The 18174-nt window shown below is 35.8% G+C and overlaps 1 protein-coding gene across 1 annotated transcript in view; it reads right to left on the reverse strand.

The window, feature by feature from the left end:
* Positions 1-363: 363 nt before the first annotated feature.
* The window catches only part of LOC131039231 (uncharacterized), a 34674-nt gene continuing 16863 nt past the window's right edge, over positions 364-18174 (reverse strand). The window contains exon 2 of the mRNA XM_057971936.2: positions 364-1637. Within this exon, the coding sequence (XP_057827919.2) occupies positions 648-1601 (954 nt within the window). The 5' untranslated portion in view covers positions 1602-1637 and the 3' untranslated portion in view covers positions 364-647. The remainder of the gene's footprint in view (positions 1638-18174) is intronic.

Below are 18174 nucleotides of genomic sequence, written 5' to 3' on the forward strand. Positions count from 1 at the left end.
GTCTCTTTGAACTTTTAGGCATGATTGATACTACTTGGTAAGTTTGTTTTTCACCTAAGCCTTCTATAGCATAACTAATATTACTTGATATGTATTCACAAATGAACTATGTTATGGTATGCATGCAAAAATAAATCTAGAGTTAAGAGCTAATATAATGCCATGGTGCAATTTCATACACTATTCACATAATTATGGGATTATTCCTTTTAGTTCTTTTACTTTTTAATTTTATTTATCCTGGAAAATAAGGAAAACTGGTTCAAATTGTAGAGATTGTTCAAAACAAATAACAGACACATTATGTATCTAAGTAAATCCTTCGTAACGTGAAAATAAGTTTTACATATGAACAAATTTAAATATACTAACGAAATTACACCATATTTTATTCTAACATCATTTTTCCATGCCTGTCTCTACAAATACTGTTGTTTGTCATTGTACATTACAACAAATTCCCAGATTCCTTGAAAGACAAGGTAACTTCTAGCTTCAAATTTTAATTAAAACATATACTAACTTTTTGAGATAAAAATGTCTTGAATTATCCACCTAACATAGCTGATCATGGGTCTTTTAGTATATTTGCAATGCAATGTCTATGAAGAACCATATCGACTCCAAACAGATATAGTGAGAACTGTCTAATTAGGTTTCAAATTTTCACCAACCAAAATGCTATCTTTTAGTGGCTGGAGCTTATCTTCTACCGTAACCTCCTTGAATGTTTCAGTAACATGCTCCACGGAATGAATAATAGAGGCATTTTTTTCTTCAGTGGGCCTTTGAATCTCTTCAGCTTCTTTAAGACTTTGCATGAGTAGTTTTTTCTTTTCAAGTATTTCTGCCAGCTTAGCATCCAACTTCACTAGTTTTTTCTTAATCTTCTCTACATTCTTTAGTCCTCCACTCTCTTCATCTTTATCCTTCTTTTTATCCTTTCCCTCCCCTTTCTCTTTCTCTTTTTTACTCTTCTTTTCCTTCTTGTTCTTTTCTTTTATCTCTTCAATACCTTGATCGTCATTAATATCTTTCTTCTCATTATCATTTTCCTCATCTATCCCTTTCTCCTTGCTTTTGTCCTTACCTTTCATATTTTCTTTGTCTTTCTTTTTCTCTTTGCTTTTCTCCTCATTTTCCTTGTCTTTCTTTTTCTCCTTGCTTTTGTCCCCATCTTTATTCTTTCCCTTTTCTTTCTTTTTATCCTTGCTTTCGTCCTCATTTTCATCATTATCTTTACTTTCCTTGTCTTTCTTTTTCTCCTTGCTTTTGTCCTCATCTTTTTTCTTGTCCTTTTTTATCTTTTTGTCCTTGTTTTCATCCTCATCTGCATCCTTATCTTTATTCTTTTCCTCATCTTTTTCATTCTTATCCTTATCTTTATTCTTTTTCTCATCTTTTCCTGTCTTATCCTCATCATGGACATCATCTTCATCTCTTTCCTTGGTCTTCTCTTTCTTCTCTATATTACTCCTTACACCAGATTTTTCTTTTTGCTCAGTGTATTCAGTTTTATTTTCCTTTGCCTCTTCCAAGTGCTCCCTCATTTCTTTTTCCATTGTTTCTAGACTGTTTTGATCCTTCTGTGCTTCTTCCATGGTAACATGATGACTGTTCTAACTTTCCTTGTGTTCCTGTCGAAGAAATACATGTAGATTATAGTTTGCTAGGAGTGACATTTTCAATAACATAATATACTAAACTCACATCTGCAAATGAAATCAAAGTGAGCTAAAAAGGAACAACTAAGCACAAATAAAAAGGTTTCCCAAGGTATTATAAAGTAAAGTGGAAGTGCAAAACCCAAATAAAATATTAAATACCCAATGACTAATGGTCCACAAAAATAAAGAAATGCATCAGTATCTGAATCAGATTCAAGATCAGATAATATTCAACTGTTTGTATTTATACTAGGGGTGATATGGCCATGGTTTACCTGTTTTGCTATCATCCCTCAAGTTTCCATAGTTTTTATTTAGTCACTTTTCAAACTTGTAAAGTTCCTTCCTTTTGCACTGTTCTTTGACTGTAACTGGTTGTCCTTTTGAGTGACAACGGTTCACTTTGATCACTAGTAGATTATTATAATTTATTCTTCCTTTCTCCTGTAAAACTGAATTGCATGGATATATAATAACCACCGGTATCGATATTTAACAACTATCTATACCAAATGGCTTATTGAAGAATGATCTTAAGGTTTGATGGCATATAGGATTAAGAGTAACTACAAATGCTCCAACCAAAAAACTACTACACCTAGACAAGCAATTAGGAAAACATGCCTAAAAATTGAGGACTCAAAGCTAGCTACTTCAAATCTTGATAAGAGAAGCCACATCAACATAGAAGCGTTAAGAAATGATAAGGGCAGGTTTATATCTACTTTGGCGTTCCCTCTGGGATCTCAGACTAACCTTTATGCAGAAGCTGCTGTAGCCTACAATAGCATAAAGGTTGTCCATTCCAAGGGCTTTACAAAACTTTGGGCTGAAGGGGACTCCCTAAATATTATTCAATGTATAAAGGACACAAAATCCTAGCTGGACCATTGACATTTTGATCAAATCTGCAACCAAACTGGTGGAAGTCTTTGATGAGTTGGAATTCTCACGTGTACCATGAAGGAAATAAATCAGCTTATGCCTTTGCAAATCTTGGGGTGAATTATGATAACTTCAAGTTGTGGGAGGAGTATGCGGCTGTCCCTAATCAAGCCAAAATCTTGCTATCTAATGATTACCTTCCTAATGGCAAATTTAAATTGTGAAGTTGTAATGATGACAGAAGGGAAGCTCACACACTCATGGGTATTTCTAGTAGCTACCATCTAAAATTTTAGGATAGAGACTATTGGGGTTATAGCGATATTTGGCAAAGTGGATCCTTTAACAGTGAGGAAGGCTGTTTGAGAAGGATGGGGGTAGATCATAACAAGGTTGAACCCTCCAATTGTGTTGGGGTCCTCTACAAACCTCAAAAGTGGAATGTTTTGAAAGAAGGTGGCTTAGTCCCATACATGGAAAAATTTCATGGCAATGACCATATGTCGACTGAAGTCTTTGTTTGTGGATGGAAGAAGATAAAGATTTCGACATTCAAGTGGGAGAGTACTGTTAATGAGGAATCCATAGCCCAGGTGACTGGCCTTTCCATAGACTGCAAGGTTGGGGAAGAGGCTCTGCAAATTTTCTACAAGAACAACGAGAGAAGAAAGTTGATTAAACTACGCTTGGGCCATGAATGCATGTCCATTTAACCTTTTTGGACTGTGGTAGCAAAAATTGTGATGAGGTACATGACTCTTGAGGGGAAGTTCAAGTCTATATACGGGTATCATTTTACTCCATTGAGCCAATTTAGGCATAAATTTCATGTTTCTTTTCCTTTTTATCTATTGGACTCCCTAGAGCACTCCATCAATGAACCAATAGAAATCCTTAATTTCCCATCATCTATAAAGCTCTAATAATGTTGATCATTAATCATATGAAAGCCACGACTGCTAGTGGTGAAACCTTGGACAAAATTGCCAAGCCTAGAAATATTAAGGAGCCTATGGTTGAAGAAATTTTGGATAAGGATTCCTCTGAATCTTGGAAGGAAGAGACTTATGAGGACTAGAGTGATGGGGAAGATACAAGGAACTCAATCCAAGTTGTTCATGGCAACCCTTCACACTCGGTGTTCATGGAGTATGAAGAGAATATTACTCCTAGGAACAACAGAAAGAGTAGGGATGATACTCCTTAAGTTCCTATCAAAAAGGGAAGGGGGAAACTGATTTGTTGTGATTTGATGATTATAGGATTGGGAATGAGAAAGGTGATGAAGAGGGAAAAAGAGTTGTTGGTAAAGAGGAAACCATGGTGATAACTAGTGTTAAGTGAAAAGGAAAATCCCATTCTATGAGGACAGGGAAAGAGAAAATTGTTAGTCCTGAAAGGTTAGAAACTGATGAAGATATCACCGATCTTGAAGCTAAGCTGAACGAGGACGGCAAGATCAATAAGTTTGACAGAAACAAGGTTAAAGGAAAATCTATAATGGTGGAGCCAAGAATAGGGATTCCTTTTCCTTCTATTCCCGATCCTACTCTAAATGTTCCCATGGAGTTTCCCCTTCTTGCTTCTAGGGCTACCAATAGGAAGAAATTATCAAATGCTTTGAGCAATGTTAGGGAAGCGGTGAATTTGTAACAGAGGATGACAATGGTTTTACATTGAGATCAATCGCATAAACATGAAGCTGGTTGTCATGCAGGAATGGATGGGGAGCCAAAATGAGATTCAAAGGAAGGATGAGATTGAAATCATGAAGGGGTAGGAAGCCATCCCTAATGTGGAAAAAATGGAAAAAGAGTTGAGTGCCCTTAGGAATGACCTCAAACAGATTGTGGATAGTGTGGACACTAGAAAAAGGAATGGGATAGAAAAATCGTTGTCTTGGAAAAGGATATCAAAGACATAAAAGAGAACCTTGAGTGGGTAGTTAAGGTGAGCCAATGTACAATCCAAAATAGTGCTGAGGGGTTAAGAATTCTAATTGAAAAGTTGAAGGACCTTTATGAAGAGCACACGATTCAAGAAAATAAGGAAAAATTATCAAGCTGGGCCAAGTATTCGTACCTGTGGTAGTAAGAATTGGAAGTTGCTGAGACTCTGAAGAAGCTATAGTTGTGCTCCTCTACTTTTGGTTTCTTGTCTCTGTTTTTTGTTGTTTTGTGTAGACAAATTATCTACTATTGTTTAGGTGTGCTTACTTGTTAGACAACATTTTGTAAAGGGTTTTGAGATCCCTTCAAAACTTGATTAACATATAATTAACATAATTTACTAATCAAAAGTTGAAATATCATTAATGAACCTAATTCAAGAGCAAGAAAAAATGAAATGATGGCCTGGAACTTGGAGCTTCCCTTGATAGTGAACCAAAAATTGGAATAGACGGTGAATCCATCTCTTTACCACTTTTGACTTCTATACCATTAGAAAATCTATTTGGATCCTCCAGCAACAACATGGGCACATGGGAACTCACTTGACAACATGATAAAAATCTATATTTTGAAGCGTTCCCTTTGAATAACAAACCATGTTGGATTCACATTAACAAAAAATACAGTAAAGATAGTTGGGAGACCAGAATCAGTCAACGTTGATTTAGTCTATCCTACGATTTAAATTTTTTTTGTCCTTTAATTAGGCTAAATCCAACCTTTTTTTGTAGCAAGATAGGAGTATGCTAAAATTTTTGTATTTCTTTTCCTTTTTACATTTGCATTTATAATAGTTCCCTATAAAATTGAGTAGTAATTTGTAATTTTAATTGCAGTGACATTTTTTTGACAGAATATTAAAATGCAAGTGTTAAAGCATACAACCAAATCCTCCGAAAAATGGGTAGCATGGGATCACACCCTAAAGTCAGACCAACAGAGTTGGTAGCAAAATTAAACACGTGGCTTCAAAAAATGGAAAAAGCCACAAATTGAAAAATTCTATGGCCTCATAATTGTAACCACTACCATATTAACAAAACAAGATTGTACTCTTGTTGTTCCTATTCTACAGTTTGCTTCTGGTGTTGTTCTGCAACAACAGTCTACTCCTATTGCTGTCAGAAACTATGAGGTGATTTCCTCGCTTGATCCTACTTGCAATGATGTCTCTAAAAATAGTATTGCCTGGATTGATGTTTGTAGCAGGTAAAAAGGTAAGTCCTCCCCCCACCAAACTCTTCCGTGTCGAGTTATGGGTGATTCTCTCCACTCTTGAGTTGGGTTTATAGATATTATGTTGTTGTTGGTTTGGCATGCCTTTTAATAGTGGTCTTCCGACTTGCTATTGATGGCCTGTTAGACCTGAGCTTGTATAGGGCAAGCACCTAGTTTTGCTGCCTTTCTTTCATGCCACCTACGAGCTGTTGTATACTGGGTCAACACCCTTGTTTTGCTGCTTATTTTAATAAAAAACAAAACAATATAATAAATGTAAATCAAAAAAACTAAGCCACAAGAGCAACACCAATACTGGGAGGGGGTCTTTCCCATTAAAGTTATCCCACTCACCATCTAGCAATCCTTTTCAATATCCATAGGTTTCCATCCATCATGAGTAACATTGTCACCATCCTTAGGATCCTCCTAGGCTTGATTTTGAGCAAATCTTGGTGATGAAACAATGAGAGATTATTCCCTAATCAGGAATGGTCCAACCATGCCATTGAGCGGATGTGGATGAGTGATGTGGAGGTGGTGATAAACCACTTTGATAACTAGAAGGCTAAGGTGGAAGCAGAGTCCAGGCAAAGAGTTATCTCATTGGCAATGATGGAGATATAGTAGTGGCTCTCTGATGACTACGGGAAATGATGTGAGGACTCTAAGGGGTTATGCCTCTAGTCTCAATGGGGAATCTAGCACAACATGACAAGGAAGGTAGAACATTTGCAACAATGAAAGGTTCATTCCCCCAATGAACAAGAAGGGTCTAAAAATGTTGGAGGTCCAACACAAACTTACTAGGTTGAACTTGAAATTGCATGAGCACATTAGAGATCACTAATGCTTCAAAGTAAATAGAACTGTAGATAGGAATCTGAAAATCATCAAAGCAAATCAATATTAGTCTAGCTCAATCACGAAAGCTCAAATGCAATGATCTATCCTAAACACACTCAATAAAGACATGAAAACAAAAACATTCAAAACTAAAGACTATGCAAACCAAATGTAGATCTGAATGCTTCCTTCATGCGGCTCCATTGTTCTTCTTTCTTCTCCAAATAGCCTTTGTTTGTGGATCTCACCTTCAAGTGCATACACATGAGATGAAAGCAAGTAGACAAGATAATGGCACAAGAGTACTCGAAGCGTGATTGATTTGACAAAGTGATTAGAAATTCGATAATCTAATTTATTCGATAATGTGATTATCAATTAGGCTTTGATTGAAGAAATTCATCCAATTTATAGATAAATTGGAGAAAAGATCAAATTAGCATGAAATGGATATTAGAAGCAATTGACTTCAAAAATGGCACAATTGAGTGGAAAGAAGAAGGTTATGACACCTTCTATGTCATGAATTATGACATATTGCCAATGCAAAGACTAGAGAACTAGAACCTTATGACATCTTACTATGCCAAGAGTATGACGCATGAGAAATTCATGCTTCCACCGAAGCACAAAAATAGGGAGAACTAGAGACAATTTAATTAGGTGGAATTTAGAATTAGGAAATTAGAAAATAGGTGGAAATTAAGAATTTAGAAATGATGAAAATTAGGAAATTAGAAATTGATGAAATTAGAAAATTAGGCGAATTAATTAATAATTTTTCATTCATTAATTAATTCACAAAAAGAGGGGGAATTAATTAGCCAATTAAATAAATATTTAATTGTGACAAGAATACTTAGGATAAATAAATAAATTATTTAACCTAGAGGGAAAATGGCAAATAAGATTAAATGAATAAATCATAAAACCTTAGAAGATTGGGTCTTGACAAAAGATAATTGATGTAGATTTGATTTAATCATGATTCTGACTTGATAAATGATTTGATTGATAAACAATTGAAATTGGTTGACAAATTGACCAATATTGATAAAGAGACCAAATTGATATGCGCCAATTGACATGATTGAAGAGGACAAGGATCGATGACAAATCGATCGCAAAATTGACGAGATTGACAAGGACAAGGATCGATGACAAATCGATCTCAAAACGACAAGATTGATAAGAGGACAAAACCCTAATTCAAAAGTGATAAAAATGAGGAATGCAGAAGAAGGACTCGATGCTCACAAATGATAAAGAACAAGTACGCAACATAGAAGAAATGTTAATGCGACGCAAAAACCTAAAATAAGGCAATGCGCCAATGTTAAAGTATGACTTCGCAAGCGTTGACCATTTTTAGGTGCCTACAAGAACAATTAGTATCCATAATAAAAATAGTGAAAATAGTATAATTTCGATCTTTTTCCAAATGAAAAAAAGACTCTCCAATATGAAAGCATGTCATAGCTCAAAAACTCAACAAGTAATTTGATCCCACATCTTAGCAAGACATTATGCCATGCGAACAATTTCGGCCTCAAAGGCTAGTTAAAATCACATATCCATTGCCAAGCATTTTGAGCACAAGGGTAATTCAAGAAAAGATGAAAAGGGTTTTATTTTGCCCACAAGGACACCTTGGGTTGGAAATGCCAAGATGAATCAAATGGGTGCCAATTGGAAGACCTTGGTAAAACAAACAATGTGTGAAATGAGTAATTTTAGGTTCCACAATAGCTTTCTAGTTTGTTTGAAACTGTTTGGCCTAGATAAAGTTAAGTGATTGTAAGGACCATCTCCTATTAATATTTTGGACCATGGACAAATGAGAAGAAAGCCATTTTTTTTTTTAGGGGTAAACGCTTTTAACCCGGAGCTATGAACCGGTGGGGCTTGAACCTTGATGGCAAGAACAACAACACAACAACTTAAGCATCACAACATGCCACTATTGGCATGAGAAGAAAGCCATATTTAACTTTTCTTCGAAGTTTAATTAATTGACAAACCACTTCCAATCTTTTCAAAAAAGCTTGAGGAATGTCCAAATACCAAGAATGTTGGAATATTACTCATTAGTATAGTTAATATAGGTTAGATAATTAAATAGAATAAATAATCATTTGTATATAATACAAAAAAATGTTAATTTTGTGGTTGCTAGCAGTAGAGATTTTTTTTAATGGGAAACCACAAGCTTTACAAGCCATTGCATATCAATGTAAAACTCAACTAGGTGAAATCAACATAATTGAATATTTATATTTATGGTTGCAATAATGTAATCTTTAAAGTTTTAAATTTTATTTGCTCTAGAATTTTCAATAGAGAAAGCATGGCATTTAATATAGATTAACTAGGTTAATCCCCAAAATGCATCCTACCATCCTTGTTCCCAAAACATCGTGGAACATAGGTTTTGGTAGATTTCATGGTCAACCTATCTTAATCTATACTTGGACTTGGCTTGAGGATTGAAAAGCCATATGGAATTTATCTCGAAGTAAGAATCCAAAAGATTTCCAATTTTCATTCTGAAGAACTTGAGGGAATGAATCTAGGGAGTGGCCACCCAAGGTTTGTCTTGAAACAATAGAGTGGGAGGCCACCATATTGAGTGTAGGGTGATAGATAAATCATTGTAAAATCTGTCTCCATTCCAGAACATACATGGCTTAATAGATTCCCATGCTTTCCAAATACTTTTGGCAACAAAGGTGCCATTGATTTTCATATGCATTGAAGCAATAGAAAGAGAATTGAATCCAATAGCATACACATATGGCAATGCAATTTCATGGTAAAAATTTTTAGGCTTCATTGCCATCACATACTTTGATAATCCATTTCGCACAAAGAGAAATACCCTACCTATTGACATCAATAAGGCATAGCCCACCCGAATCTCCTGGTAGGTAGCAAAAATCCAAAGTTTGACAATGAAATTTGTATTGGCCCAATGAAAATCTAGATGTAGATTTTGACTATAATATATTGTTGGAGCTGGACTAGAAAGATTGGAAGGCAAAAGGAATTCCTAGGAATTAAAAAAATTTCCTTGTGTTCAATGGGTTTCCATTCGAGGTATGGAGCCAAGCTAGGAAATGGGAAAAAGATCGACAATAATACTTCATCTTGTTCCATTAGATACTGGAGTCCGAAACAAAACAAAAAAGTGTCAAGACACTCAAATGCTGTTCTCATCTTCAATGAGCATTAAGGAGTCTTCCACAAAGTGCCCTTTGACTGATTACTACAACATAGTTCCAAGAAGAGAAATTCCTTTGAAACGTTGCTGCCAAACACATTGGTAGGAAGATAGTCCAACATTCAGCAGCAAGAACATCAAGTGAATATGCAAGAGGTCAACCCTAATAGAACAAAAGAGGCCAAATGGTCAAATTGCTGGTTAGGCAAGTGGAGGCATCAACAAAGAGCATTTAGACCGACTACGTAAAGCTGGATCACATCCAAAAGCTTTAAGCATGGAAAGAATGAAATGTTGTTCAATCCTATAATAAGCTTTTTCAAAATCATTTTTTATAAAAAGCACTTATTGGTTAATTTTTGTTCTCATTCTAAACCCTCCTAGACTACAATGACATTGTCAAAATTTATCTACTTTGAATAAATCTAATCTATGAAGGATCAATCATAAATAGGAGGAGATGTTTGACTTGCAAGGCTAAAGCTTGGTGTAATACCCCTCTTGTTTGCATATTTTTTGTTGTGGTCTCGGTATTTTACCTACGGTTGTACCTTGTTGGCATTCTGGTGATGTAGATATTTGTGGTTGTAACCTTAGTTTCTGAGGCTTCTTTGCCATATGTTGCTTATGGGTTCTTACTTTATGGTTGGCTTTGACTTGTAAGAACTCAATGATTCTACTTTTGATTTTGATTATGAGTTGGTTGTGGGTGATATTTTACCTGGTTTAGATTGTGATTTCGGCATTGGGAAGACGTGTTGAGATAGAGTATTATTGTGATTTGAAATATCAATGTTAATATGGAAATGTAATGTGAATTCGATTAATTATTAAATGAAGCAAGTTGTGTCTTATGGTATTAAATGCTAATCGATGTAGTTGATACATGTTAGATTTAGTGGATCATTATGATGATGATGATGTTATGATGTCAACCCTATTCAAGAAATATTTATATGCTCATCGTTGCAATTAAATAATATTGATTTCATTATTTAATGCAATTAATTAGATGTGATTACTATTAATGTGCTTTAATTGATAATTGGACTTGAAAGGGAAGATATCACATCATTCAAATATATGAGAATGCATACGACATTAAAATCCCCTTCCAATGATTTTAGTTATATACATATATGTGTGTGTGTGCGTGCGTGCATGAGAAGGTACACTTGACGTGTGAATGTTTTAGTGGCTACAGGTACTGGGTATCGGCTCCACTTGGCTTCGTAGGTCTGAGCGTACCCTTCCCCAACGGTGGTTACAGGAGATAGCACACAGACCAATTTGGTTACCCAACCATAGCCATTGCTCCTAATTTGGACAATTTGCCTAATTATATGTGTTTAAACCCCCGGTTACTAGTTTCATTAAGTCTGATTACCCTAATGCATATTTGTGTAAGACCCGTAATAATTGTTCGTGCATAGTCAGCCGTTTGTAAATTGTCGCGATTACATACTTATATTAATTATATTTTAATATGATAGTGGTGATTTAATATTTAATGGTTAAATGTGCCTTATATGTATTTGATTTAATGAAAATTCCATGATTTTATCTTGGGGGTCATTTTGAAGTTTTTGTGATTCTTGAGTTTTAAGTTGAAATTATTATTATTTTATTTCCCACTCAAAAGTGAGTTATATTTTGGAAATTGTAATGTCCCCTTTTTAAAATAAGATTTAATAATAATAAATTAAAACACAAAATAATAAAATTAAAGGCATGGACTGAAGAGTTATGACTCTCTCGAACATGAGATATAAAAGGGAGAAGAGATCATTTGAAAAGGAAAAAAGGAGGGAAGAAATGAATGGAAGCATGTGAACCAAGGAAGGATTAATGGAAGTCGAAAGGAATGGGAAGTAGAAAGGTTGTGTCTCTTTCAAAGGGCAAACATTATGAAGGGTTGTACTATTTCAAAGGGTGGAAATTGTGAAAGGTTGTGCCTCTTGCCAAATGGTAGGCATGATGAAGAGATGTGACCTCTCTCTCACATGGGAAGATTTAAAGGGAAGAAGGTCCATTTGAGGAAGAGATGGAAGGGAGATCAATTTGAAGAATAATTTATTATTCTCAAAGGTAGCAATGAAGGGTAGTGATTCAATTCTAATGAAGGGTGGTGACTCAAGTCTTACTCAAGGTGGTGACCCTTTCACCAATGAAGTATAGAAGAGATCATTCTAATTATTCAAGGATCACTCAAAAGGCATGGAATGAAGATTTATGATTCTCTCAGACATGAGATATAAAAGGGAAAATAGATCATTTGAAAAGAAAAGGAGGGGGGAAGAAATGAATGGAAGCATGTGAACCAAGGAAGGATTAATGGAAGAAGAAAGGAGTGGGAAGTATGTAATGTCCCCATTTTTGGAGTAAAAATAATTAATTAATTTAATTAGTTAAGTTGTCCAAATTATTGATATTTCTTTTGGATAGCTTGATTAATTATTTTAATTAATAATATTAAGTTAATTATTTATAAAGTTATCAAATATATTAAAAAATTAAAAGATGACTTTATATTTAATTAATTTAATAAAGTGACTTAATTAAATATTATATCATAAAGTAACTTAAAATAATATTATTTCTAGAAGCTTCTAGAGATGGACTGAAAAAGTATAAAGGGAGATCTAGTTGAGCTTCAAGGCAGCTTTGGATTGGTTTTTGATATTGAATTGAGTTTTGTAGAACCAAGGGGGTGTTTGCAGAGTATTGTCTTTGGGAACGAAAACTCCCATTGATAGCATAATTGAGGGAGCATTGATAGCATAATTGAGGGAGTGAAAGACCTTCGGAGGGGTTGCAGCTGAGAGTGGGAGACAACTCAGTCTTCCATATTGTGCTTATTGGGATTATTACATTTTCATGGTGTTTTCAGATTATTATATTGGACATCCCAAGTGCATTGATTTTCATTAGAGAAGGACGATTTTTTGTAGAAGCATTTGGAGGAGATTTTGTGGTGATTACAGGGGTAGTTTCAATTCTAAATCATAATCAAACCAGACCTCTTGTTTCCACGATTTTGCTCTTACTCCAATATTAAAGCATCACATTTAAGGTTGGAGGATAGCGCTAGCACAAGGGAGGATAGGCGATCCTTTTTGGATAATTTGGAAGGAAGAATAAGAGGAGTTTAGGGACCAATCAATTCTGAATATAAATTGTACCAGTCTGCTATATTCCACGATTTGGTTCATAGACACACATCTTTGCACCCGATTTGGCATTTGACATTGATAATTTGTTTGGGAAGGGTTAGCGCTCATTCTAGGAAGCAAGGAGAAGAATTTGGCATTAGGAATTGATAATTCTCAGACCTCCATAACAGCAGCAGGGGCGATTTGGTAGGAGGGTCGAATTTGGTCATTGGAGGCTTAAAGATTGGCGATATTGCTTGCTTCTTCCATTTCTCAGCTAGGCGATTTTACCAGGTTCATTTTGGTATCAAAATCTCTAAGAATTTCTCAGTTGTATGCATGCATTAATGGCTGTCTTAAGTCTTTAGACATTCTGAAGCTCACTGTTAATTGATAAGTGTTTGGCATTCATTTGAGTCATTGTAAGGAGACCATTGTTTCAAAATATCAAGGAGTAATAAGGTTGCATTCAGATCTTATATGTTACTTATTTATCTAGTGGTATGCCAATTGTTTGTTTAAATGCCTATTAGCTGTAGACATTCATTCCACCCTTGAAAGTCATGAATATGTGTTAGTGGTGTTGGATTGAAGTAATTATGCAAAGTGTTGTTAGTTTAGACAATTTAAGTGATCATTTGCAAGCATCCTTAGTGCCGTAAAACAACATTGAATCAGACTAAAACTAAGACCAACAGACTGAGACTTTGTGAATGAATTGTTTGACAAAATTCCTTGAGCCATGAACAACATAACTCGCAAGTTATACTGCAGCCTAGTAACCGCATAACAGATTATACATATTACAGACAGAAAACTAGAACAACAAGCTGCTAGCTAAGTGTTGACGATATTCCTTGCATATTCAGTCATTTATGAGCAGGGGATATTTCAAAGTAGAAAGGTTCTCTTTCAAAGGGAACAAATTATGAAGGGTTGTACTATTTCAAAGGGTGGAAATTGTGAAAGGTTGTGTCTCTTGCCAAAGGGTAGGCATGATGAAGAGATGTAACCTCTCCCTCAAAGATATAAAGGGAAGAAGGTTCATTTGAGGAAGAGATGGAAGGGAGATCAATTTGAAGAGTAATTTATTATTCTCAAAGGTAGCAATGAAGGGTAGTGACTCAATTCTAATGAAGGGTGGTGACTCAAGTCTTATGAAAGGTGGTGACCCTTTCACCAATGAAGTCTAAAAGAGATCATTCCAATCATTCAAATCAAGCAAACAATCAATTAGCATATCATTCTATCAAATCAACAAAAACTTAATCATCACTCACCAATACCTCAAATCATTTCAAAGGAATTCATTCATTCAATCAATCAATCACCGAAGGAGATCAGATTGGGCATCTATTAAGAAATTGAGTATACAGTAGTTCAATTCTATATTGTGGTTTTGGTACGAGTTCCTATACATAGCAAAATGAATACTATTTATATCTGCACACTGCTGATTAATGATGCATTGTTGTTTATGACGGTCTAATATAGCATAATGAATATTATTTCCATCTGTTCATTGCTGATTCATATTGTGCTGTTGCTTATGACTATTTAATTAATAGATATATAGAATACGTGACATAATATAGGATGTTCTATATATATTTTTGTTTTCCAACCATGGTAGGGGTAATGAGGGATTACAAGGAGGGGAACGACAATGGGGTACTCTTCAAGGTGGAGACCGAATGGTCCTATGAGGCCAAGGGGGTACAAGGGGTACTGCCTTTGAGCTTAAGAAGGGATAGACTTCTGGGCCACCCTATTGTGAATACTCCTCATCCCTTTATCATGGTGAATTAATATACCAAGAAGTCCAAACATAGGGAGTGAGAAATGGTTGGCAAGATGAAGGGGAATGGTTATAGAAGACCTCACTAGATACACCACCTCATATGGATGGCATGGGTCACATGAGGCCAAGAGGGATGGTATATCCACTCTTGGACCTAAAGTAGAGGATCTCTAAGGCACCTTATTGAGTCACCTTGTTCTAGCTTCCCTATGGTTGAATTTCCCCAATAAATTAGAGATATCTTATGATTAATTTTATGTTCCCAACCCTAGTAGGAAAGTTACTTGGAATTGTGATTTAGGGAAAAAAACTAGGGCATTTACAAAAAGGGACATTATAGTATTTGCAGTTTATTTTCTCTTCATCGCGCTCTCAAAATCCTACATGGTGAATTTGAATTGTTGAGTTTGGGAGATTGAATTTGTGGATTTTTGTGGGTGTTGGCTCAAAGGATTTGGAGTGGTGAATTCTACCGATTGTTCGGAAATCTCTTCCTCTTTTGGTGCGCTCATTGTGCATTTTCATTTAGAAGTTTTTATCAAGTTTTGAGGTAGGATCTTTAATTTCTCCCTTGTTTCTTAATGGAATCAACTTTTGTAAGTTGCAAATGATTTGTAATGTGAATTTAAGCATTCTTCCTCTTTATAGATTTTCATTTGGGCGATTCTATGAATCGTATGTTGACATTATGAAATTGTGGGTTTATATGGAAAGACGTCTTCAGAATTTTATTGGATTATTGGAATGGCATTTTGAATGCGTTTTTTTGATGTTGGGTGCATGATAATCAATGGGTTTTCTCAAATTTTTGAGTTTTAGAGGTCCGCTAGTGATGGTCTGCGCATTTGTTGCCCAGTCTTGCGCAATTGTTCATGTTCCTTCCATTTCTTTCGTTGAGGCTCGATGGTCTCCATGATTGGTTTTTGGTCCAAACTGGCCTTTGATAAAGTGAATTTTGTGGATTATAAATTGATATTATAATGTGGAATGATATGTTTATATATGAGATTTTCAACTTAGGATCGTATTGGATCCGTTTTATGGCATTTTGGCCATTTGGGCAATTGAGTATATTTGATGATTTTGGTCTCAAATTGATGTAAAACCTGGTTTCAAAGTTGATATCTTTGTCATTGGTTTCATGTTTTTGGATTTCATTGAGCCTAGGGTGGGTAGTAGAGTCGATGACAGGAGTGGCTACCAATGTGCACCCGACCCAAAGTGGTATGCAGACAATCACATTGGGGAGTTTCTTAATCAATTGATAACATTAAATAAAACTCGGGATGGGTTAAAACATTTAAATAAGATAATTGGTGCCCTAAACTTTCCTTGAGCGCTAGTACGAGGCTAAGGAAGTCTTGGGAAGGCATGCCCACACATGTAGGCACTGTTCTTACTCGGAGTGGTATGCCAACACATGTGGTGTTGGTTCTTGCATGATTGACATTCTTGTCCATATGAGAGAATGTTTGGTTCTGCATGAGCCATCCCTTCAAGCTACGCAATGACACTCCACTCTCTTGTTCTTTATGTACCCAACCCTATAGATATGAGTAGCACCTAAAAGATGATGTACCTTCCATGTTGGTGATCTTTCATTTTGGATTCATGTGGTAGCCTTGTATGTGGCCATGGTGTTATTGGATTATTGAGGTGTTGGATGTTGAATTGATTCATACTTGATGAATTGATGTTATTCCTCCTTCTTGAGTGCATCCTCACTTTGTACGTGAATTGAATTTCCTTGTGGTTATGGCTCCTTCTTCTCTTATCTTGATGTTGCATTATGATTCTTGTGATTGAGAGGTTCATGTTAAGTGCATGCTCCTTTATTGGCATTGAGATAGCCTACTTCTTCCCCTGTATGCTTGTATGACTATTTGGGTTGTGTGACTATCTCCATGAGCACAGTGGGGTGGACCTAAGGGTTCCACATGGTTGGGTGGCATTGCAAACCACCGTTGGAGACCAGTGGACTTGGATTGTGATCAGCTCAGATAGTTTCTCCACCCTCCTCAACACTTGTTCCTTCTCATTCTCTCTTTCTTATAAGAACATAATTATTTGTATATTGAAACATGTATTGTATCATTGATTATGTATGTAATGAACACTCCAAGAGGAGTTGGGTGTAATTATGACTTAATGATATGGATTAGTGTATCTTTATGTGCTCCAGTGTTAGAATTAGGCACAAGTTATGATCTCGTATGTTCATCATTTCTTATACTATTTGGTTATGTTGTAGGAACACTTCTATTGGTGCTCTAAAATGAACGTAGAAGTGGTTTGTGTAGTTGAGGACGTTGATTTAGACATCTCCTAGTTTGGTCATGAGTTCTTGACCCTATTTCAGTACGTTGTGAAGGTAGCAATGTCGGGGAACCCTTAGAGGTGAGTGGAGATGGTTTTGTTGGAGTTGGGATGAAATCTTGGGTGTCCGTTTGCGACTAGGGTTTCGTCGGGGCTCAACAATGACACTTAGGACCTAGTGGATGGTTCAGTTTGTTGACTTGAGCCTTGCATCTTCAAGGATGGCCTTGTGTGACCCTAAACACCCATTGACCTTGTCCTAGAGTTTGGGAGACTTCACCCTTTGTTTGTTAGAAGTTTAAGATGTTAAACCTTCCACTTGTGAGTTGTCGCTTATTGACAGTATGACCTAATCTTGAGGTATGAGCATTATCCTTGCATACAATATGTAAGTTCACACTTAAATACTTCAAAAAAAAATTCCCTGTATTATTGATGTATTTTGCTCATATCCTCTAGGGTTCCTTGGCGGGGCGTTACACTTGGCAATAGGAGACATTCAAGAGAGTGATGGTCCTCTAATTGTAGATCAATTCTAAATCCCCAATTTTAGCCATGAACTTGATCTTTCCTTTCTTGATTATAGGACCTAGAGAATTGAAATGTTCTGCTTCAAAATAAACTTTAAATAGGTCACAACCCATATTATCCCAAGAGATTTTGTAAAATTCAAACAGGAACCATTGTGGCTAGGCACTTCATCATTAACCATCTGTTGACGTGTCTTTTGTACACGACCAAACACAGAATAAAATACCCAGAAGTATCTTATCCTCTCTTGACTAAAGTTTCTGACTGCTGAAGATCTCGCCGAAGGATCAGTCAGAGTAACTCCAAGGTTCTTGTATGTAGGTTCTCTACTCGTGGATAAGCTCTTTGTGGTATGATGTGATTTTGCTGGAATCACAAGGGGACTTACACTTGACAACCTAAACGTCTGATTTGTTGGAATCATAGGATTTCACTAGCCTAGATTTTTGAAAAAAAGAAAAAAGGATGAGGGCGAGGGAAGGATCTAATTCTGACACTAAGAATGTAGGAGCAATGAATGACCTTTGATGAAATTCTAACTAAGTCTTGTCTTGACATCCCAGGACCATCTCCACAAGGTTAGTGC

This window comes from Cryptomeria japonica, chromosome 10 (genome assembly GCF_030272615.1).
Source record: "Cryptomeria japonica chromosome 10, Sugi_1.0, whole genome shotgun sequence".
NCBI classification, from domain to species: Eukaryota; Viridiplantae; Streptophyta; class Pinopsida; order Cupressales; family Cupressaceae; genus Cryptomeria; species Cryptomeria japonica.